We start from the raw sequence: 23,749 nt of genomic DNA, 5'->3' as shown, positions 1-23,749 counted from the left end.
GTGGCTGCTCCATAAGTGAACTGGTCAAGTGTCACTGTCATTTCTAAGAACCATGGGTATAGCATTAGCATAGCACACCTTCAGGCTGGGAAATAAGAAGCGCTGGACCAGGGGCTACTTAAATTTGTTAGCACCAAATACTAGCAACTATTATATCCTTCATTAATATATTCTCGTTCATTAATTGGTTAAACGAGTATCATGTGACCAAAAATAGTTTTGCTATTTTGCAAAGCAGTTAAAAAGCCGACTCAAAGTGCTATTTCCCCGGGATATATTTTTTGCTATACTCCCTCTGGGAAGATGACCTCATAGGCGTATAGCAGTTCCTAGCGGTCGGTGCAACTCGCCACATACTGGGGATATCGCTACCGGTTCTGGGGTATTAATGTGTAGCAAGTCGTGTTGTCTTATGGAAGTACACAAGCAGCAGCACAGAAGTGCAGCTAAAATCGGCAGTTTAATGACATAATCTGAGTTACATCAGGAACAATATCTTAATATTGACAGGAAATAACAGAGAACATGGTTACTCGTTTCACGGCGGTATTGTAGAGGTTAAACATTACAACGGTAAGCTTTATAGCCACTCAATTGTGTGCGTGCTTTGTGCATGTAGGCCTACGTGTATTCAATCAAAACAAAGCACGGCAAGCCTAGCCTAGCCTTGATTATGCTAGGGCTTAGCCTACATTTATGCCTAGGCCTATGTCTATGATAAAGGCCTTTCTATTATTTAACCAATTAATGAACAAAGAATATATATTAATGAAGGATATAAAACAAATATTTACTGCTCATGAGGGATCTGGTGGAATCTATTGGTCCCCGAGGTGAACTGGAGACCGTGAGCCTACTATTTCCTCGACCTGGCGGTCTCGGGAAATAGTAGGCTCACGGTCTCCAGTTCACCTCAGACCAATAGATTCCACCAGATCCCGAATTTAGAGCTAGTAAATATTTGTATACCAATAACACCTTGTTTTGCTATGTTTACTGACATGTCATCGGTATGCGGGCCACCAATTGAGAACCAGTGATCTAGTAAGTCTTTGTTGAGCCTATTATGATGGTACACATGTTGTACATCATAGTTTTTTGTTTTTATGTAATCATTGTATACTATACACCTTGTTTTCACACAGCTGGTGCGCAAACTACAATGGTCTGGTCTGCCTCGGTGTCCTTGGCACTCAGAGGCGTGTCTTCTACAACGCATCCCTCCACGATCCCGTCGGAAGTGTAGAGCAGTCCGTAAAGGCCTTATTGATGCAGATCAAGAATTCAGTGTCGACCCAGTGTCACAAAGCGTTGGAGAACTTGATATGTCATCAGGCGTACCCGGACTGTGATGAGATTAGAGGTGCACCGCTCATGCCTAAACCGCTCGCAATGTAAGTATTTAATTTATTCTGCGCTAACTTTAACTCTGGGGGCTCTGGTATTGGCAGGACCCGGATATTTTGGGTATGTCAGCCCAGATTGTATGTGTGTGACAGTGTGTGTGTGGGGGGTAAGCTTGGTTACTGAGCCTGTAAGAGTGCTTCGAAATTATGCTTGGGTACTTGGTGATTGGATTAGGTTTTTTTTTAAGTGTGATGAATTGTTTGTAGGAAAAATATGTGACAACATAGCGACAAATTTGATGATAATTATGGTATCGGAAGCGAATGAATGTATAAGAATTATTTTGCTCATAAACAGTAGGCCTATGTTGCCAGAGGTTTAAAATTTGTATAAAAAAAGTTGTATAAAAATCTCAACTTTTTTTTTTTTTTTTTTTGAGACAGGTGGGGATGAAGATACAGATCAAGAAATGATTATAAGTTAAAACTTCTTTATCAATTACCGTATATTTCAAGTAGTAGAAAGTGGCATATAAAGTCGCACAAATTAAACATTACATACACCATTGCTTTGCCATTTTTGTCTTGGTTCCCCGGAAATTTGCCCACTTTCTCTGTATTTTATGTGAGGCAATTTGTCAAAAGCCATATATCATGTTTTCTAACAAAGTTCTTTTCTGGAAAAATGACCTAGTTGAAAACTTACAATTCAGTTGTATTTTAATTCTGGTCCTCCTTTGTGTATATTATATCTGGCTTCTGCACACATTGTTCATTCTTCTCAGTGAGTTGTTAGCAGGGTCCAGCAATTTTTGCCGGTTGTAGTGGTCAAAATCCCACAAATGACAACAATAAGATCTGATCCAATCAGACTGAAGTCGGCAATAATGAAACTGAGCTATATAGATGGGCAAAAAGTGAGGGGGAAAACAAATAAAAAACATAAGGAAATGGGCATGTATAGGTTCATAACTTTTCGACCAAATATTCAAGAGACCTGGGGATTCAACATCAGTTAAATGTAGTTACTGAGGTTGTGAATGAATCTGCAGAAAACATTGCATACAAAAACATTATATACCCAGACATTCCAATGCAATAAAAATGTTCATCTGTGTTTTAAAAAAGTGCAGGGGGCTGAGGGTATGGATCACAAAATGCCCATTAGCCCTAACTCCCCAGTTGCTTTTGGCAAGGGGGAAGGAAGGAAGAATGAAAGAAGAAGAAGAGAATACCTTTTTTCTCATGTGCCGTTTTGAACCCCGACCTCGGGTGCCATGCCCTTACCTTGCCACAGGGGTGTAGCTTGCCCGGCCAAGCTTTCCGTTGCCATATGACTATTTGCATGATGATGCAATGGCATCATGTGGGCTATCTGCTTGTGCCTATGCTTACTGATTTGAGGGTTTATGATGTTTGGTACCGTTAGATTCATTTAACCAGTGTCAAATAATAACAGCCTGATACGTGTGTAGCCTACATGTAGCTCTGTTGACACTGAGCAACAATGTTGAAGTCCCCATCTGATCGATCACCAAGGCATTAGCCAGAGGGGTGCCCATGTGTCATTTGGACACCCTGTTTTCAATTTGGACACCCTAAAATTCTGATTTTTATAATGGAGTGAATAGGAAGTGGACACTCTGATTTTGTAGAATAAGGTATTTTTTACCATTTGGACACCCTAAATACACTTTACTTTTCTGATTTTCTTACAGTACAACAGTATTTTTTTGTAAATCACAGACTGCAATTGGGTGTTAACCTGGGAACAGTGAACAAAAAACTGTAATCAGTAATTCCATGTTATGCCATTACTCATTGACTCTTTTATCACACTAGCAATGCCACTTTTGTTTACTCATCAAACAAAAACAACCCATAACTATTTGTAGTTTACACAATGTGCAATTCAGCACACATCGTAAACAAACCTTGGTTATGAAAAGAATACAAAATACCTACGGGTCATAAAATAGAGCAACCATTTGTCACCCCATCAAGGAATATAATTTAGAAGACAGGGCTATTTTTTCATGGCCTGTCAACATGTAGCCTCCTGAAAAATTTATTGTTAGAAATCTGGTAATTGTACAAGTTTTGGATACCCTCTATTGGAATCAGCCCTGATCAGAATGGCAAATTTGGAAGCTAGCACAGATTTCCCAGAGCAAAAAACAGCAAACAAATTTAATTTCTTACACTCAAAGATATCACATATTTTGGGACAACTGAAACAAGGACCTGGGCTTGAGGACAAGCAGAATCTATGCTTAGGTTGTCCTCAGGACACCTCTTTTTTACCCTCATTTTGGACTCGGCACTCACAATGATTTTTGGACCAGCGGACAAGAGGATATATGGTTATTTTGAACAATACGATTGCTGCGAATAAGCAATTTCAAACAGGGGTGTGATTTGTCTGGACTTTTGCGGATTTTTTGTGGCCAAAATTTACGCAATTTTATTGATCTTCAGCTTGTTTTGGGGTATTTTTGTCCGATTTAACACTGTTTCTCTGGATTTTTTACTATTTTCTGGATATTTCACACGCTTTGAATCACACCCCTGTTTCAATGTTTAAAATAAACCACATCCACCCATTATACAGAACATTGAACAACACCAAAAATATTGTTTTTCTTGAGCCGGAAATATCCCATCATACCTGTACATGCGTAAGTAAATTGTGTGCAAATTGTACTACCAGAATAAAACAATCTCAAGCCTAAATACACAGTTCCAAAACGTGCCTTACTATCTTTTACAAATTATCTCATGACAAGAATATACAATGCCGCACCATATTATAGTAATATAGTTATTCCATCTTTGTACACTTGTACATTGTAGCCAATGAACTTTGCCTTCTGGGACTGTGAAATCTTATTGACCTTAAACGCCGGACAGGAATTTTCTGCGAAAACATGGCACTAACACCAAATACTGCAGTAGCAACACTCTGTCGGCATTCAGCCAAGTCTAGCGAGCCTTAAATCCTTGGGTATTAAGTCACCTTATGTCTTCTCAGTGGCAAGCCATGGCACCTTGATAGTGTGTGCCCAGTGAATGAATCCATTGAATGCTAAACTTGCATTCAATTCAAAAGGGAGGCTTGTTTTTTTCTGGTAGCGTGAAAAATATAATGGAAAAATCAAAACTTGGAAATAATCTGGGCACAGCAAAAACAAATGCTATCACCTGACTCAGGAATTCAACACTCATTCACCGGAGTGTAAGCTGAATGTGTATCAGGCTGTTTCGTTTGAAATGTGTCATACAATGTATGTACCTTGTGGAAGACATTTAAGAGAAGTTTTCAACAGAGCGAGTATGTTTTTAAAATGGAATTGGCTACTTGGGGTATTTTTTATTTTTTCAAACCCATTCCTCCAGTTATGCTTATATCCTCCACCCGTAGAACAAGTTTTTTTTTGTTACCTTACCGGTATATTGAAGGATATTTTTGGTGGGAAAGCAAACTTGACAAAAGACTATACTGTCACAAGCCTTGAGGTGATTCAGTAGAATGCAACAAGTCTGAACATAGATGACAATCATTGTTACACTGTCTACTGAGGCACGGATCAATGACCCCTTACACATGTCTATTGTGGTCGTAATGACCCTTGGCAGTGAGTATTCTGTGATGATCATTTGATTTCAAATAGTTTAAAAACTCTTATATTTGTATGATGTACTCGTCATGTACATGTACGACGTACATTGTACGTCCCTCATCCCATCCCAGGTAATGTGTGTACATATACTTATTTCGTATCCTTGACCCCTAGGGATCCTTGGTGTCTAGGCATAACATGAAAAAGCGCAGTGATTTATAGTGCGCTACGCACAGGCACAACGCCTAGATGTTAATCCACAAGCCTCAGCACGCTTTACAGGTTGTCGCTGACACTACGGCCCCACATCATTCCATAGACCATTTAACAACAACTCAGGGACTTCGCAGCTTCAAGAGCGTACACCCTATTAGACATTCCACAAATAATCTTCGCAACAAGGATCAGCTCCCTGAGTTTCGTACGGGTTTCAACGAGACAATTAGCAGTAAGTTCCTTGTCTACATGGGAATTTCAAGCAAACTCGATTTTGCCATGTGAGCATACTACTAGTACATATGTCCCCACTATCTGTTGTTTCTGCACGATCCAATCCACTGGGGGATAGGGTTGTGGAAATTACGCTTGTTACAAAATGCTGCATGCACCTATCCCTGGAACACACCAATCAGTTTTAAAGGCCACCTTAATTAAATCCTGAGTCTCAAAGATTGTGAGAAATTGACAAATGTGGTGTTTTTTATTTTATTTTTTTATTGTTATTATTTTTTATATATCAGTACAGGCTTTGAGACGAGCATTTAGTGCAGAAAGTATTGATGTCTGTTGCAAGTGTTGGAATAGTAGCTACAAATAAAGTACCTGCTACAAAATAATTCTTCTCTGTGTTGAAAACGTCAAAACTTGAAATCAAATAGGAATGTTTAGTTTTATTTTCGCCTTTTTGTAAAAAAAAAGACATATAAAAATGTATTGATTTTTAAAGAGGACAATGCCCACAATTTTACTATTACAACTTTGAGACTCAGGATTAAAATTAAGATGGCCTAATCCCTTTTCTTTCCCAACTTGCAATCCCCACCAGTGCCTCACATTTCGGGCGAGCCTTCATGTAACTATTTTGTGTGAACTAACCCTTAGAACCTAATTTTGTGTAAAATTATGTAACATAATTAACCCAATTTGCCTTGGATAGGGGGTCCGGAATTACTTGAATAGTGCATCATTAATCTTTAAATAATAATGAGTCGTTTATTCAATTTTGTTACAAAATTGTAAATTAAGGGCCTCCTACTTGGCACATTAGATGGAAAGTTTCTTACCAAATGTAGAAATCAACTGTCCACACCCAAGTATGGTACTTGTACTTCAAATGGAGTTTTGGAATTAATCTAACACTGGAACTAAAGTAAGTTCTCATAATTCCAAAATTCTGCTTGAAACTACTGAATGACTAAGAACATTCACTCATTTGTACTTCAAATGATTCATATAATTAAAATGTGAATAGAAAAAATAAAAAACAAATTTGGCAACAATATAATTAGAAACAAAGAATGCAAGTTCTGCAATTGCAGAAAATAATTTAAATAAAGTGGCATGAAACCACAAGTAAAATGCTCATCACTGACTTGGTTCTTGCAAACTTGAAATTGAAATACTTGTGGCAGTTGTGGGAATGTTAAAACAGAAAGTTCACAGAAAAACAGATCAATTTAGCAATAAAGCTAAACAAAGAATAAACATTACGGTAATAATTTTGGGAAAAACTCCAAATGTCAATTGATCCATAACCACAACCAAAATGATCTTCAAGGCAACTAAATTGAAAAAGGTATTTTTTTAAATTATATAAAAATAATATTTAGTTTCTGGACATGACAAAATTGAATGATTAAAATTGGATAAAAAAGTTTTGATATATGGTCATTTTCACGGTAAAGGGTGTAACTTTGGATTTTTAACATTTTGATCCGTAGTTTTCTAATAAAGCCACAAATTCCATGAAATAAGTCATCTAGTTAGCAGCTACCTTGGGTAGCATAATCATCTTCGGGAGTTACTGCGTTCAGTTTTAGCAGGCTTAAATGTACCTAATATTGCAAAAAAACTTAAAAACAGTAAGATTTTGTGAAAACCCTGTGTTTTCTTCAGTTAGTTCATGGATAATTTTTCTTATCCTGAAAGTACGGTCATATGTTCAGTAAACACTGCCACATTAGATTTAATTGTGAACAGCCCTGTATTTTTGAGAACCGGAGTTCGATATTTGTCGTTTCGGAGGCTTCATTTTCCGTTAACAATTGTTAACAAACTTTGTGGGTATAGCTTTGGTTCATAATTCTTGGTTATTTCTTCACTTCTTCTTGATTCATAACAGTTGATATCTTAACTTGAAATGGTAACAAAAATTAGTTGATTTGCAAGCTTTTAAAATTTTTATAAAATCTTGACTTCAAAGAGCCGACATAACTTTTTGAAGTTCGAAACAAACTGTTCAGCAAGCTTGGGCAAATAAAAGAGCTCATCCAATCTATTTATCAAAATGTAGCAAAGTAGATCCTCAAGTCACTTGTTTTTAAATCATGGAGATATATATCACCGTTTGAAAATGGGACCCAATACAAACTTTCCGTTAACAATTGAAGCCTCCGAAACAAATGAAGCCTCCGAAACAACAGTAAACTTAATTATCATCTATGCATATCTAAATTGGTATGTTCCATATTGATATCTGCATTGTAATTGTTGCATGAATGTGCAGAATGTCATAAATTTAAAAAAATTGATATTATGGTTAATGCTTGAAAAATATACTGATATCCGAGAAAGCCCGTTTGGAGGCTTCACATGCAAATAACACCATACTTAACAAATGGGTGAAAAAATTACCATGTTATAAATCTACAATATCTGCCGATAGAATCATTGATTCAATACACACAAGAAAATAACAGCTTAGATGATCCCAACAGTGCTGTTTTCAAAAAAACTACTTCTGCAATGTTTAACCATTGTTAACATGAAGCCTCCGAAACAAAAAGAATGACTTGCTGTGATAATTTAATTTTTGTCACAACTGAAATTCAATACTTAGAAGCAAAGCATGAAAATTGGTAATTGTGATATTTTTAACCTATTTTTTCATGTCAACTTGTAGTAGTTAGCCAAATATTTTACTTTAATGATCACCTGTGTTGTTAACTGAAGCCTCCGAAACACAAATCGCTTGAATTGCCAATTCTAAAAAATAACTCCAATTTCTGTGAAACTTGGCTGGGAGGTTCCTTTCATCAAGTAGTATTTGTACATGAAGTTAGACATTTAAATTATTTTAGGAACCCAATTAAAACTTAAAAAATATGTTTAAGGTTGGGAAATTTCCATTGCAAATGACCCTTGATGTTAAAAATGTTCAAAATTGCATTACAAACATAGCAAAACATGGTATAAAATTTAACTTATATCTGTTGACTTACTTTGGAATGGGATTTCACATGTATTCCAGCTTTCATGTCATAATTTTCTGAGCTTATGTAAAATACATTTTTTCTTAGATTTTAACCAAAATGTTATGGAAATGTCAAATTTTTATCAGAAATCAAAAGGTTTAAGCCTTGAAACACTATTTTACTGGAATTTAAGTTGCTTCTATGCATGATTACAGTAAACAGAAACATATTTAAGTGGTTTGAAATTTTGACCCTAAAAATCAAAAGTTACACCCTTTACTGTGAAAATGACCATATACAATCAAGTGTAAACAAAAATTTTCGAAACAATAGGGTACTGTTGTGTAATGCAAAAAATAAATTACGCACAAAGATTATGTGTGATCACTGTTAATTACGCTCCGTTGGTTTCCAGGGTTGTCGCCAGGGATATTTTTGAACTTGATTGACAAAGGTCACCTGTACTATTGTGGAGTCACTATGGACCATAATGGCCTCATCCCAATGACATAGTTCAATAACCATAGTCATAGTGTAAAATTTGACCTTAAGTTGCAGAGTATGAGTTTTTGTACCCAAATTTTCCAAGGTCATTCAATTAATGTGCAAATGTATTGGGGTTAAAGAACTGTGCCCTGATATAGATGAGCATGTTGTGGATCCTAGTGATAGAAGAAGTCACTGTAAGGTGAAATGGGCTAATCCAGTTGAAATCCTTACACCCCTATGGAAGACATGGCTTTAATCTTTCACACAGGTAGTGTGAATTTCAAATGGGGTTACCTGAATTGGTGAGACTCCCTTTGCACATTTCAAATGGGATTACCAATTGTGACTTCTTTTGAATCCACTTACCCTGTGTAGGAGATTAATGTCATGTCTTCCATAGGGGTTGTATGGATTTCAAATGGAATAGCTCAATGGTGTCAACCCCAGTGGCATGTTCAGTAATGCCCATTTCATGAATTAGATAAAAATTGTCCTCAAATTATGCGTTTTTTGTACTCAATTCAGTCAAAGGTCATATTTGAGTGTACTGTGTATTAAGGCATAAGCCTCAAATTGGGTTGTTAATCCTAACGACTGAAACCCACAAAAAAGCTCACTATGAAAACCACTGCGCATGCATTCCATGTGATGCGATGACACAATCAGTCTAAGTCATATACCTATAGAATTCGCTGGCCATTCCAACGAAAACCCCTGTGGTTATACAATGTAGGTCGGTGATCTTGTGCATGGAATGTGTGGGGTCTGAGGCAGGGTTCCCGTTAAGGTTTTAAAAATGTGCGTCCGTAATGACGCAAATTTGCTGACGAGGTTGCAAAAACTTGCGTCCAGACAGATTTTTGTGCGTCCATCTGAAATTCACGATTATGACGATACACACTGGGTCTACACCTCATCAAATGTTGATTGTTAAAAAAAATAAAAGTGCATTTTAGCGTGATATTCCATCTCCATTCGCTATGATAATTTTTCTCATTTCTGTGTCAGTTTTGGTCCAAACGTGGTCAAAAACAGGTGCAAAAACATGAGCAAACTTAGCAAAGTCTGTCAATCTTGAGCAATTTTCGTTCAGACGTCCACTTCCGCATTTCTATTTTTAAAGTAACGTATTGTTGATGCCACTAAAACTAAAACACGTGCTGCCACAAATAATACGAAAAAGGGTTATCATTTGGATTTTGTCTTTAAAATTGCTTTTATTCATCATAACAATAATACTAATAAAGGAAACCAAGATTATTTATGAGAAAATAAACTTAAAATATTAAAAATTGAATATTGTCAGGTTGTGATAAATAATTAAATAAACATTAACAGCACGTGCTTGCTTGTAAACAAATCAATTGGGACTTCCCCAGCTGTACCAGCGATCGTTCGGAAAGCATGCAAAAAGTGCACAATTTCCTGACGTTGCATTTACAAATATTGCAGAATTTACTTCAATTCTCAGCAGGTGGGTCAAAATTTTGGGGCTTTTATTATCTTAAAAATATAAAAGAATAAAAATTTCTTATTTTTATCATCAATTAATGATAAAATTTCGAAGTTTTGTCTGCGTCCACAATGGACGCAAAATACTTAATTAGCCATGTGAACTTGCGTCCAAATTTGTAAAATACGCGTCTGGACGCAATGACGCACACTAACGGGAAGCCTGGTCTGAGGTTCGAATCCCAGGCATGCTATGTGTGTGTCCTCATTTGCCTGGGTGTTTTTACGACCACACACATATCAGGAAGTGGGCATGTTAATTGTAAATGGAAATTATTTTGTTTTGATTCTTAGTAAGATTGGCATGCAATTTTGTGTTAAATGAAGCATACTTGTTTATTAGGTATTTACTGCCATTATATTGTACCTGGGAAGTTGAAAAGACTTTTATTCCCATGTCTTTTGTTGTTTTTATTCAAGTGAACAATAGCAGCCCTTGAAATCTTTGGTATTAGTCTCATGCCCTGGTTCCTAATTCCGACCCCTATATTATTTAAAGTGCATGATCATGTTGACCTTATGGTTGCATGTTCTGAGTTTGTACCCAGTAATCAAGAGGCATCATGTGAGTGTGTATTAAAGGTAGGATGGATATGACTTTAGACTTTGGAGATGATGTGACACAGTGATTTTTTTCCCTTTCAATGTTTGGAAGACAAACAAGATGAGTTCAGATGATTTGTAGGTAAATGAAGTTGACATTTACAGATATTTATTTTGACAGGATTTTATTTTTAAGTTATAATTCAGTAACTGTTGACTGGAGTTGGTAGGGTTTGATATTTTACGTTTTGTGTAAACATATTATATTCCTTGACATTTCGCTAATTGTGTTATATAATGTTTAGTTCAATTAACCCTGTGGGATAGGAACTACTGCCTTACAGTGCCTCTGATTGGTCAATTACATTATATAATCATTTGAATAACCAATCAAAATCAAGTGGATTTCTTTAGCAATTCTAAGTAAAGTCTTACTCAGCCCTACTGACTTCGATATTATTACCATTTCTCTAATTGGCTCAATACATGACATAGTCAGAGACCCCTCTTGTAATTAGTTCGTAGAGGCTTAGTGCGCATGTGGGGTTAAAACATATGGTTGATGACTGAATTACGGTATATGAATATTATAGGCTTTTTCACAATTTTTCACAATATTTTTGGGAAAAAAAAACCATTCTGGATACTGGAAAAATTTTACTGCCTTGACCAATTATTGTCAACAGAGGATGGTAGTTCTCAATCTTGTACTACAAGATAGCGAGTTCCTGCATTTGTAGTTTGTCAATTTGTGCTTTGCTTGCAAATTTGATGGTACTAGAGTGTAAACTATGTGTAAACCGATTCACAAAAGAGCACATAAATTTCATAGCATAGCACGATATTGTTGGGATAACTTGGATCACTATACATTACAGGGCAACAGAGTTTCAACAAATGCCTGCGCTATTTCAAATTACCATTATTAGGCCAAGTAAAAATTAAAATGTTTCTCGTCCGGGTTTTAAAAATTAGGAGGATGAGGGCTTTTTATTTTCTATTTTTATTGGAAAACGACGCTAAATACCTGTATTTGGCACCATATTTTGGGTATTCGACATACAGATTAATATCTGAGAAAAAGGAGGAGGTCCTTTTTATTTTATTGTTTTGAGAGGTAGGCCCCTACAGTGATCACAAAACTCTTCTTCAATGATGTATTATGCATTTACAAAGCCGTACAATAAGTTTGAACTTCTGAAATATCTTTTTCAACAAGTTATAACTGAAAGTTTAGAAAATAAAAAGAAATTTGAAAAATCTTCAAAAAGAGGAGGAGGGCGCGGACGAGAAACATGTTTTTTTTTTACTCTGCCTTGTAGTGAACTTTCGTTGCAATAAGCTTTTTGAATTTCCAACTTACTGGATTTTGATTTTTTTTTTCATTGAAATAAATTCCTGAAAACAAACAAGACATTGGACATCAAGATTCTTTAGAACAAACATAGCTATTTATATATTTTCTGTTTTATCTTTTTTTGTTGTTAAAAATTAATTCATAATCTGTAGGATTTTGGATTGGTGAGTATAAGATTCAAATAAGTTAAACTTTGAAGGTCTGTTCAACAGGTGTACGCCTGCTATGCTAAAGGTTCTCTACATGTAGAAAATAAGGTTTTGATACATGTTTTTATGAAATAAGGTTCAATATGTCGATTATATGAATGGTTAGGTTTGGTTAGGGCTATGGTTAGCCTAGAGTCAAAGTTGGGTTAATTTGACATTATATTGAGCCTTATTTCATATTTGAATGAATTAGTAGATCTTGGACATAGCAGGCTGTGCCGCTTTAGAAAAGCAATGAGTGTTGAAATAGGTCATTTGTTAAATGTTTCAAATATTTGTGTAAATTTTGTTTTTGTTTACAAGTTCCTACCAGCTATGTAGTGTTTCCATGCATGATATTCATTGTTGTCAAGGGTGTCAAAACACCTATCCCCTATGAAGTGTTGTTTGTCTGCATGCAGACGTTTTTGTGTTGCAATTTGGTATTAACAAGTTTTTTGTTTGTGGAACGTCTGGAATGTGTAAAATTAGGTTTAGTATTCTTTTGTACAGTTAAAACTATTTTTGCTGATTTTCACATCGGTCAGGTGATGAGGACAAACAACTGACTTTTTTTCCTAGGTCTAAGAAACCATTGAACATAGTGGCGTAGCTAGGGGGCATTGGAGGGGACATGCCCTGGCACCATTGGAGGGGACATGCCCTGGCACCATCTTAGGGAGGGCAACAAATCAACCAAGTCAGCACCACCTTTCTTGATTCTGTGCCCCCTCCAAGTGGTGAAAAGAAGTAAATTCAACTTGAAATTAGTGGTATTTATTCAAAATGTCACAAAATCACTATTGTTTCTGGACTAGGTGCAAACATTCTCCTGAGCATCTCAAACCCTAGCTCAACCACTGGTTAAACAGTGACATAACCCCGGGACATAACCAGGGAAAAGTGATTTGCATGGAAAAAAAATAGCCAATTGATTACTTGTCCCTGGACATGACATACCTAAGAATTTTGTTTTTCCACAGTGGTGGCGTAGCTAGAAATTTTGTCGGGGGGGGGGGGGGGTACAATGTAGAGGGGCAAGGTGGGGGCCAATTTGGCCTATATCCATTACCTACGCCACTGTTGCCAGTAACAGGTTTATAACTCAACTTTTGAAGCAAGACTTTTCTTTGCCTAAATGTTATTTTTAACATTTCTAAAATTCTCACAATGCACAAGTTCTCAAATATTAAAATATTGACATGGAAATTGTTGCTGACAAATCAACTACTTGTGTTTTTTTTACGCCAGGTGAATTTGTTTACTAGAGTGTGTTGCAATCTATTGTTTGCAAATAGTTAGATGTACTGTAAATATTTTGTCCATTGTGTACGGAATGTGCAATTATTTGTGTCTGGAGAGTAGGTAAATGTTTGGCAATGAGTCTTGTGTGCTGCATTATTTTTGTATAGAATGTGTTTACTCCTGGAACCATAGAGGCAAATTCTTGATATGAGTAGGAGTAAAAAGTCTTTTCTTTCCATAAATTATTTCTTCAGATTAAGCCAAAAAAAAACCCCAACAACAACAGATCATTTATAGCCTTGGAGGTTTGCAAAGATTGTGAAATTTAAAAAATAATTGGTGAATATGTTTGCCCCATCCCCCTAGGGGACGTACATGTAGCAAGAACCTGGGGCATGGACAAAGAGCAGTGTGGGGCCCTTTTAACATTTCACATTTTTGCTTTTGACTTGTTTGTTAAAAAGTTTGTTTGGTTTATATAAGCTGGAAAAAATAAGACTCATAACCCTGTGTATTGATATAGAATGGCATGCACACAGTTGGGTCAATGCTTACGCTCATTGTGTGTTGCGTAATGCGTGACTAGCGCACGCTTATGTGAATTTGTGTGAGTTGGGACTTTATCGACATGCGCAATAACAAAAGCTGAATAATTTCTGCCTTATATTAGCCGAACAAACTTTACGCCCCTGCCCACCAACTTAAAAAGATAAGTTAAAATCTCCAAGATAAATGCATTGCAAATTTGATGCAGACTGCAAGTCAGAAGCATAATGGGCTATTCCATTGAAAATCCACATTCCCCGATGGAAGACATCACCTTAATCTTTCACACAAGGGGTGTGAATGTCAAATGGGACTACCTGAATGGGTAATCAACGCCCCCGGTTAAGGTCATGAATATCTTCCATACATGTAGGAGGTGTATGGTAATGGATTTAAACTGGAATAGCCCTTTTTTTTCAACAGATATATTTTGCTATGTCCATCGTGACACGTGTATGTCATATACTAGTATATATTTATCATGATTCATGATAATTGGAAAATTGCATGTTGCTGATGTAGGTATTCTTTTAATAGTTTGGTTGGTTGGTACATATCAGATGAAATTCATAATTATTGTCAGTGAAAGAAAAGTTAGTGATATAGCAGTTTGTATTTGTTTGCACCTTGATTTTATAAAGTCTTACTCTCTTCCCCTGTCTGTCTATTTTTCCATCTGTCTGCCTGTCTCTATGTTCCTCTCAATCTGTAATCCTTTAAATTTCTCTCTCCCACTGACCTTTTTTTGCTCTCTTCCTTACAGAGATGCCAGTTTTCTGAATTTTTATTAATTCCCAAAACATTTCCGAATTTTTTATGTATTAAATTTCAATCATTATGGTTGGTATAAAAAATATTGGGGGAAAAATTCACACAAAAAACCCCATAATTTAGTATCTAAAAGGGACCGAGACCGTGAGGCACTATGCTCCCTATGGCTCACAATTGTCCGTATTTTCAGAATTTTTTTTGGCATTAAGTCGCTGGCATCTCTGCCTTTTAGAGGTAAAACCTGCTTAAAAGCAGGTAGTTATACAATTGAAGTTTCAATTTAAAGATAACATAAACATTTGATTCTTTCGTTACAGGGAGGACTGCAAAGTGGTCAAAGAGCTCACATGTCGTAACGACCTGATCAAACTACGCAATAATCAGAATCAGCTTATCATATGGGGGCCAGGTGAAGGAAATCTAGGACTTCCAGTCTGTGATATGTTGCCGAAGAAAAGCAGTAAAATGTCAAAGTATACGGATGTACAACTCTTTCCTGGTAAGTAAAGTGCATTTTGTTGCAGGTTTATAAATTATTGGGCTATTCCAGTTGAAATCCATTATACCCTCTGCAGAAGACATGGCTTTTTATCTCCCACATAGGATGGAATCTACATCCCCTGTGTGTAAGATTAATTTAGTTTCTTCCACAGGGGGTATAAGGATTTCAACTGGAATAGCTCATTACATTCTAATGCACTTATCAAGTCTTTCCCCTGCCCTGGGGGACCCGGGACTAGCGGGGACTTAGCCGGGAAGTACATTTTGCCAGCGTGACATCCCGGCACTGACCCGTCAAAAGTCCCGCCTACGGGCATAAATTTTCTGTACATCCCCGCTATGACTCAGCCCCCGCTAGCCGGGCTACGGTGTGACAATCCCGTCACAATCCCCGACCCCATGGGCCGGGACTTGCGTTAAAACAATGTACAACGGGCTATGCCCCGCCCATCTTGCAGAGTTTAATATACCTGTGTCGATTATTGAATGAACGACATATAGGCCTAATAAAAAAAGATCGATTGGATTATTTGGATAGCAGTGATCGTACACAACACGGCCGATTTAATAGTGCATGCCGATAATTTAAAAGACATCGACATGTTTAAGCTTTAACTTACATGCAGACGCAAGGATTTAAACAAAATAAAGAGTTTAAAAAAAAGTAGACTTTCATTTATAGATGCACGAAATTGGTTTTAATATAATATTGGTTACTTATAACAAGTAATTACCCCACTCCTCAGTTTGCTTTGTAGCGCCACAATCGTGAAAATAGTGCATTACAGAAGAGTATGCATGTCAAAATCAGCAGTTCTTGGTATACGGTACCGGGTACTGATGTTTTTTAATGGTGTGACTTCTTCGTGAAAGTCCCCGCTATGTCCCGGCAGTGCGGGAAAAAAATTGTACACCCGGCAAAAGCCCGCTAACATGAATGATTGGCCCGGCATAGCGGGACGATCTACTGTACATCCCCGCCAAGTCCCGGCTAACTTCCGGCCTGCGGGGCAATGATTTTGTGTACATCCCGGCCACGCCCGGCATGTTCCCGCTATGTCCCGGTCCCCAGGGCCGGGAAAGACTTGATAAGTGCATAATGGACTGTGCAGGGTGGAATGTTTGATATTTTCATGTTTTATACATTATGCAAGGTGTCAGACTGTAAGTACTGATCTTAGAGTTGTGGCAAATGTTTATGGTAAGGTTTTGTACAACAAAGAAGCTTTTGTTAAAACGTCGCTTGGTGCATCTTTGTCCCTATGGGAGATGACGGGAGTTGGAGAGCTGTTAAGTTACACTGTAGACATGTGACCTATCACATCATGTGACCTATCATATCATGTGACCTATCACATAATACCAAAGTGTCACATGAAATAAGATCGTCATACAAAGGTAACTAATTAGCTGTCCATTCATATGTGAAGTATAAGACAAGTTGTGACATTGTTGTGTTTATATGTCCTTCTCCAAATTGAAATATATAAATACAATTTCAATGACATTTCTTTTGCTTCTATTCCTTTTATTTACAGATATCAAGGAAAGTGAAATTACAAGTAAGTAATCATGTTTTAGGTCAAAAACAAAGTATAACTCAAAAGAGGTTTAGACCCAAAGAGTACCAAGCTAACTGTGTGTAATAAGTTAATGCTATGGTAAATACACCATACTGGTTTGACATGCACAGAGAGCAAAATAGTGTGCCTCTGGCAATGATTGACTTATTGAATCACATCGTCATCACATCGCCGATCAATCTGTGTAGTATCGTGTGAGGCAGGCGTGACATAATTCTTACGCAATTGGCCAGGAAGTGCGAAAGGACAAATAGTGCAGTTCAACATAACATCAGGCCTGAACAGGATACTACAGATGTAGAGGAATTCAAGAATTTAGTGTAAGAAATGTTTGTCTTTTTCTTTCTCACAGCTGACTGTGTGACGGGTACAGGACAGTTCTATATGGGGAGCCATAATACCACCGTAGACGGCCTTCTGTGTCAACCCTGGCAAGCACAGGTAAATTCATTGATCAATCAGTCAGTGTTATTATGACAGTCCGATACAAGTAAACTGTTTAGATTTTTCATAGTACCTGAGAAATAACTAATGAATAGTCATAAACCTCATTCATAACCGTCACTTTTCAATATGTTTGATTCCGTCATATCTGTATAACATATTATTTTAATTAAAAACAAAATACAATTTCAACTTACCCTTTCACTTTCCCCTAAAAAAAATTGAACGACCAACAGGGCTTAATCATGCGATGTCCAAATATCGTAGTTGCGTGTGCGTCAATTCATCGTGCGCGTAGAATACGCACACTGAGGTTACTAATGTTACAAGGAAGTCCACTGTTTTTAATTAGTAACCACACATTGCATTCGTGTTTTGGCAAATAAATAAGTTTGATTGGGTTTTGTGCATCGCATATATTCATGAGATTATTAATCATTCTATTTCCATTTTTGTCTGTATTACAGCACCCACACAGCCATCTGTATTACCCAGAAGTCTATCCTGAGCTCCGTAATGCCAGCAATTACTGTCGTAACCCTGGAGGTTCATCGTTGTCAGGACCGTGGTGCTTTACTCTTAATACGGATATATCATGGCGCTACTGTGATATCCCTAGATGCTGTAAGAATTTGAAAACTTGTTCTTAGGAGGAAACTAATGTTGTTATATTTAATTCTCGGACATGGCTGCACTTGCTTGGTGTTGTGTCCATGTTTGCAGGGGCGTCGCTAGACCAATATGATTCGGGGGGTGTACAGTATGGTTTGCCGACATAAATTTTTTGTAATTTGTTGACCCAAATTTTTTTAGCCAGGATGGCGCTCAGAAATCTAAAAAGTGGTGTAGGGGGGTAGGAGTCAAAATTGTTTTCAAAATATTTTTTTACCTAGTAGGCCTAACTACTATACCATATTAATCTGTTATATCGCTCTCACAATTTGCCGACATTCACACATACCTTTGACTACATTTGCCGACAGTCACATGGTTTTGCCGAAAGCATTCAAATTTTGCCGACAAAATACCCCCCCCCCCTAGCGACGGCCCTGCATGTTTGTGCATAACTTGTAGAAGCCTGACCTTGGTGACTGACTGCTTACAATGTGCAGTGTGATTGGTTTAATTTATGCGAGTCGTGCATAGTTTACAATCACAGGCTTGTGGGATGCACTTGCTATTAATAAATGTAGGTGTTGTGTCTGAGAATTAAATAAAAGAACAGTAACATTAAATATTGTACAGGGTTCCAAGGAGTTGGGAAAGTCATGGAATTGTCAAAATTGGTAGATTTCAGATGGAGCCACCCATTCAGGTAATATCATTTGAAATTCACACTCTCTTTGTGGGAGATTAAGGTCATGTCTTCCATAATAGGGGGTGTATGGATTTCAACTGGAATAGATAGTCCAATGACAGTTTAAATCTACTTTGCTTGTTTATCTACCAGCACGTATGAGCATATGGAGTGAAATTAAAATGTTGTAATGGTGAAAACAAGAGAAAAAAAAGCACCAGACTGTATTTGTAAACGGGCTATTCCAGTTGAAGTCCATACTCCTATGGAAGACCTGGCCTAAATCTTCCACACTAATCTTCCATAGGGGTTTGTGAGTTTCAACTGAAATAGCCCGAAATGGAATCAAGGTCAGATGGGTTGGTTGGAGGCTGGTTTTGAGTATGTTGTTGTATCTAGCAGTCTGGAATTGCAGCAAGCTAGACACCTTGGGCTACAAAGTACTGCTGCGATCACAGTTTGCAGTAATAACAAAACAAATTTAAACAAAAGAATCTGAAAGGCTTAAACAATAATCTGGAATCTCTTGGCATGAAATGACTCCATTGTCGCTAAATTGCCCACCCACTTGACACTGGGCAGTTCCAGGGTTGCCAGTTTTGTAGAACTGATATGGTGGGTAGGTGCATGAGCACCCCCACAGGCAGGTAGTGTCTGTCTTTTACTAAAGTAAGTGATTAATCGCCCAAGTGGGTGTAAGAAATCACCTAAATGGTGGTGTCTATGTAGCTCTTTCTTGGAAAAACCACCCACAGTCCAGAGACTTGGGCAATTTTATGCTGAAGTAAAGTGTTGAAATCATCCAAGTGGGTTTAAGAAATCACCCAAACAGTGGTGTCTTTGTATCTTAATTTAAAAAAAGTACCCACAATCCTGATACTTGGGCACTTCTACTAAAGGAAGTGTTGAAATTACCCAAGTAGGTGTAAGAAATCACCCAAATGAATGTATTTACTAAAAGTGACTAGTCAATAAAAAGTGGCCATATAATTTTACGCTTTTGAGATGCAAAAAACCTGTGCAATAAGTGACATTGTCATTGAAGTACAAACCATACCATTACAATGTATAACATTTAGACAAAAATAAGATGTGGAAACTTGTTCCGTGGTGTCAGGATGGCCATTTGAAAAACAGCCCATATGTGTGGCAAAGGTGACATTTGGCAACTCAGGGCAGTGTACATACTGCCAACACTGTTTTGATGTTTGTGACCAGTTGAGTAACCAGTGGACTTTGGTATGTAAATTGGGCTGTTTGTCACGGATGAATTGTAATTAGCAATTGTGTTAGTGAATACCAGGTAAACAGGGCAATGTCTGGTGATATTATTATAGTGAATTCAAGACAATGAAGGAGAGAAAAACACTTCAAGTGTTTGGGGCTGATGACCAAATGATCAAATATTGTGAAGGATAAATATATAGACATGGGTGCTATACAATACGAAATTCAAAGAAGTAGGGAGAAGCACTTTGCTGTCTGCTCTTGATGACTTAATTGTGAAGGATAAAATATTAGATATTATAAGATAAAGATTGTCAATAAGTTTTAAAATGCCAAATTGTGTAACTCTGTGAATTTGATACAAAAAAGAGAGAAAAACTGTTGATAGCCAAATAATGAAATCTTGTGAAAGATAGGATGTAGACTGACAGCAATATTCATACTTTTTGATGTTTTAAAATAACAAATTGTGTTAACTCTGGAGTTGACACCAAATTTGCATCATGTAGCCATGTTAAATGGACAAATTTTCTCAAGAGTTTACTGACTTGGTGTAAAGGTGGTTGGCATCGCTGTCTCACCAAAATAAGTTACAATTTAGAAAAATGCCAATTGACCTCTTGGTGTGTTTTAGCACTGAAAATGATGCACGTAATTGCAAATGATATGGTAGTCTTTTTCTGAAAAATATGTCCAGAGTGCACTTCATAAAAATTCAATTCCATTGGTTCTTGTCTGTGTTGTATGAGACAATAGAGTATAGCTGGGTGCCTATTGAACTGCACGTAACATGGTCTGCATGCAGTGATCTTGCACATCAGCGCTGTGTGATATTTTGCATCTGAATGTGAACTCAATGGATTCGCCAATTTCGTGGTTGAAAAATAATGCGATCTCCTACTATCAGGCGATAAAGACACAGCAGGTTCTCAAAACAATACTTTTATTTTCTAATTGATCCAATTTATCTTTTTCACTCCTGTAGCTGACAAGCCTGAAGCCAGTGCCACTGATCCACCAGAAGGAATCTCCAACTTCCCAACAACAAGCATTGTGCAACGGATGCGTGAAGACTCCAATCCTCACCTGATGCTTATCATCATATGCGTAGTCGCAGCAGGAGGCATTGGCGTCCTCGTCTTAGCCGGTTACGCTTACAGACAGTACAAGTACCGAAAACGCTTTGCAAACTACAAATACCCCGTGTTCGATCACAACCGTCTACCGGAAAACCCACTATTCGGTAAGGATCTGAGTCGGAGTTATAACCCAAAATTGCAGTACTTGGAATACCCACGCAACGACATCATGTACATACGTGATATCGGAGAGGGCGCTTTTGGTCGCGTCTTCCAGGCTACCACGCCTCGTTTGATACGAGAGGAAGAGAAAACTGTCGTTGCTATCAAGATGTTAAAAGCAGACGCAGAGAGAGAGACGTGCGATTATTTTAATCGCGAGGCTGAGATCATCTCTCGGTTTAATCATCCGAACATTATCCAACTCCTTGGAATCTGTTTTGTGGGCAAACCACTGTGTTTGATTTTGGAATATATGGGACAAGGTGATCTTCAGGAGTTCCTGCAAAGTCACCATCCGTATTCCAGCCACAAGCGGTCCAAAAATAACGGACCGAAATATGTCATAGACACTTCAGTCCAGCTCCGAATGGCAACGCAGGTGGCACATGGGCTAGTATACCTAACAGAGAAAAAATTTGTGCACCGTGATATGGCCACGAGAAACTGTCTGGTGAATAACAACATGGACGTTAAAATCGCAGACTTTGGTCTAGCTCAGCATCTGGGCGAAAGTGAACTGTATATTGGTAACAAGGACGAAACGATACCAATTCGTTGGACGGCGCCGGAAGCGTTGTGGCAGTACCGCTTCACGACCTACTCGGATGTTTGGTCGTTTGGCGTGCTGCTGTGGGAGATATTCAGCTACGCGCAGCAGCCGTACATGGCGCTGTCTCACGAGCAGGTGTTCATACAGACTCACCAAGGGCACACCTTGTCTTGCCCGAGTAAGACGCCACTGTCGGCGTATCATTTGATGCAGAAGTGCTGGGCGCTGGAGCCCACGCAACGACCCACCTTTCACACGGTTGTGGATACACTCAAGGAGATCTCCATGGAGTTGGAAGGTGAGGGCGCTTCCACCTCGTCGAGTCCTGACACTAGGGAATCTAGTGTTGTTTCCATAGAATCAACGTGATGGGTTTGCCGTAAGAGAAAGTATTGCTCAAAGCTCAAAACTGATTCCATTGCTCCAAAAGATGACAAATGAGTATGAAGAGAGCATTTTGGAGAATCTCAAAAGCCTTTGCGATACACTACATATGTTAAGCCGGTGCACGCATCATTACTGTGCAGTTCATAATGTGCAGTAACGATAGTCGCTAACGATATGTGCATTGACGTGACATTATGTAGGGTTAAACCACAAAGGCTTGTGGGATATTCCAAAATGGTCTATTCAGACGACTTTTCTACTGAACAATTGTCTTTAGTCACCAGGAATTCATATGCTTGATCTTATATGCTGTCAGCTATTGTTGCTCAGCCCCAATCTTACACGTCTATGTAACTTGTTTGGCCTATTTTTGAGCTAAACAAGTTGTCTCGGACTTAAGCTAAGTCTGGGGCAAAAGCTCCACAAATTTGATGTCATCTGGTTTGACATTATCACACACAGTCAAAAGACCTGGAAAATTGGGTCAAAGGAACAGCAACAGTTAGAGGGTTTGGTTTAGAGCAAGAAAGGTCCATCTGCAATAGCTGCCCTATAGAGAATTTGACCATTATTGCATTATATATAAGGTGCTAGGTGTCATATGTGATACATGGCAGCTATTGCAGGTACGTGTAGGCCTCTCTTGCTGTAAATCCCCTGAGTTGATAATCCCTGAGGTCAGGTGAGTAAAAACAATTGTTTTGTAGAAACAAATGGTATAGTGCAGAATATCATTTACTGTGAACCTATATTGTTTTAGCTGAAAAGTTAGTGTTGCCTTCAACATAAAAAGTCCCCAAGTTGTGGGATATTTTTTTCAAAATATCAATTACCTCAAGAACCACTAAACCAATAGTGGGCTTGTTTGTACTCATTTTAATGTATTTTTCATGCTAATTTGAAATATGGGCATGCAAATGTACAACTTCTGAAATTTTGGAATGTTTAAAGACAATTTGGAATTTGTCGTCTGCAGTCAATTTGGAATTTGTCGTCTGCAGTCGACACCCATGTGGAGAGGGTGAAATTGCACTAACAGTTTTATGTGGCCAGAGTTATTGGAATCTTGTCCAGTTTCTGAGTTATATCTCTATACCTGCCCAGGTGTAACACAACTCTGTAAATATTGGAAAAAACCCACTGTGTACATAACATATAAATATATTATATATTACTCTGTTATTGAAGTGACTGGCAAAAGTTGTCACTATTAAGTATATTTATAAATAATTGCTTTCTAATGTTTGAAAAACTGAGAAAGGTTTGTTTGTAAGTTGATGTTATTAGTGCTATCGACATATGAGATGTGAAAATTAAATATGCCATTTGTTGCTGATATTGATTTTAAGATAGCCAATGAGAGCATTCAACTTCCTTTGTAATGTTTATTGTTCTGAGCAACCACACATCACTTGAAGAATTCAGAATC

General features: G+C 37.7%; 1 protein-coding gene across 1 annotated transcript in view; it reads left to right on the top strand.

Moving 5' to 3' along the window:
* Positions 1–23,743, top strand: part of LOC140138532 (muscle, skeletal receptor tyrosine protein kinase-like) — a 29,048-nt gene extending 5,305 nt beyond the window's left edge. Inside the window, exons 7-12 of the mRNA XM_072160375.1 lie at positions 1,146–1,394; positions 15,348–15,529; positions 17,070–17,093; positions 17,467–17,555; positions 18,026–18,182; positions 21,068–23,743. Coding sequence (XP_072016476.1) covers positions 1,146–1,394; positions 15,348–15,529; positions 17,070–17,093; positions 17,467–17,555; positions 18,026–18,182; positions 21,068–22,302 — 1,936 coding nt within the window. The 3' untranslated portion in view covers positions 22,303–23,743. The remainder of the gene's footprint in view (positions 1–1,145; positions 1,395–15,347; positions 15,530–17,069; positions 17,094–17,466; positions 17,556–18,025; positions 18,183–21,067) is intronic.
* The last annotated feature ends 6 nt before the right edge of the window (positions 23,744–23,749 follow it).

This window comes from Amphiura filiformis, chromosome 2 (assembly GCF_039555335.1).
Source record: "Amphiura filiformis chromosome 2, Afil_fr2py, whole genome shotgun sequence".
In the NCBI taxonomy this organism is placed as follows: Eukaryota; Metazoa; Echinodermata; class Ophiuroidea; order Amphilepidida; family Amphiuridae; genus Amphiura; species Amphiura filiformis.
Note: the sequence above shows the minus strand (reverse complement) of the source record. Positions and strands in the feature narration are given on the sequence as shown.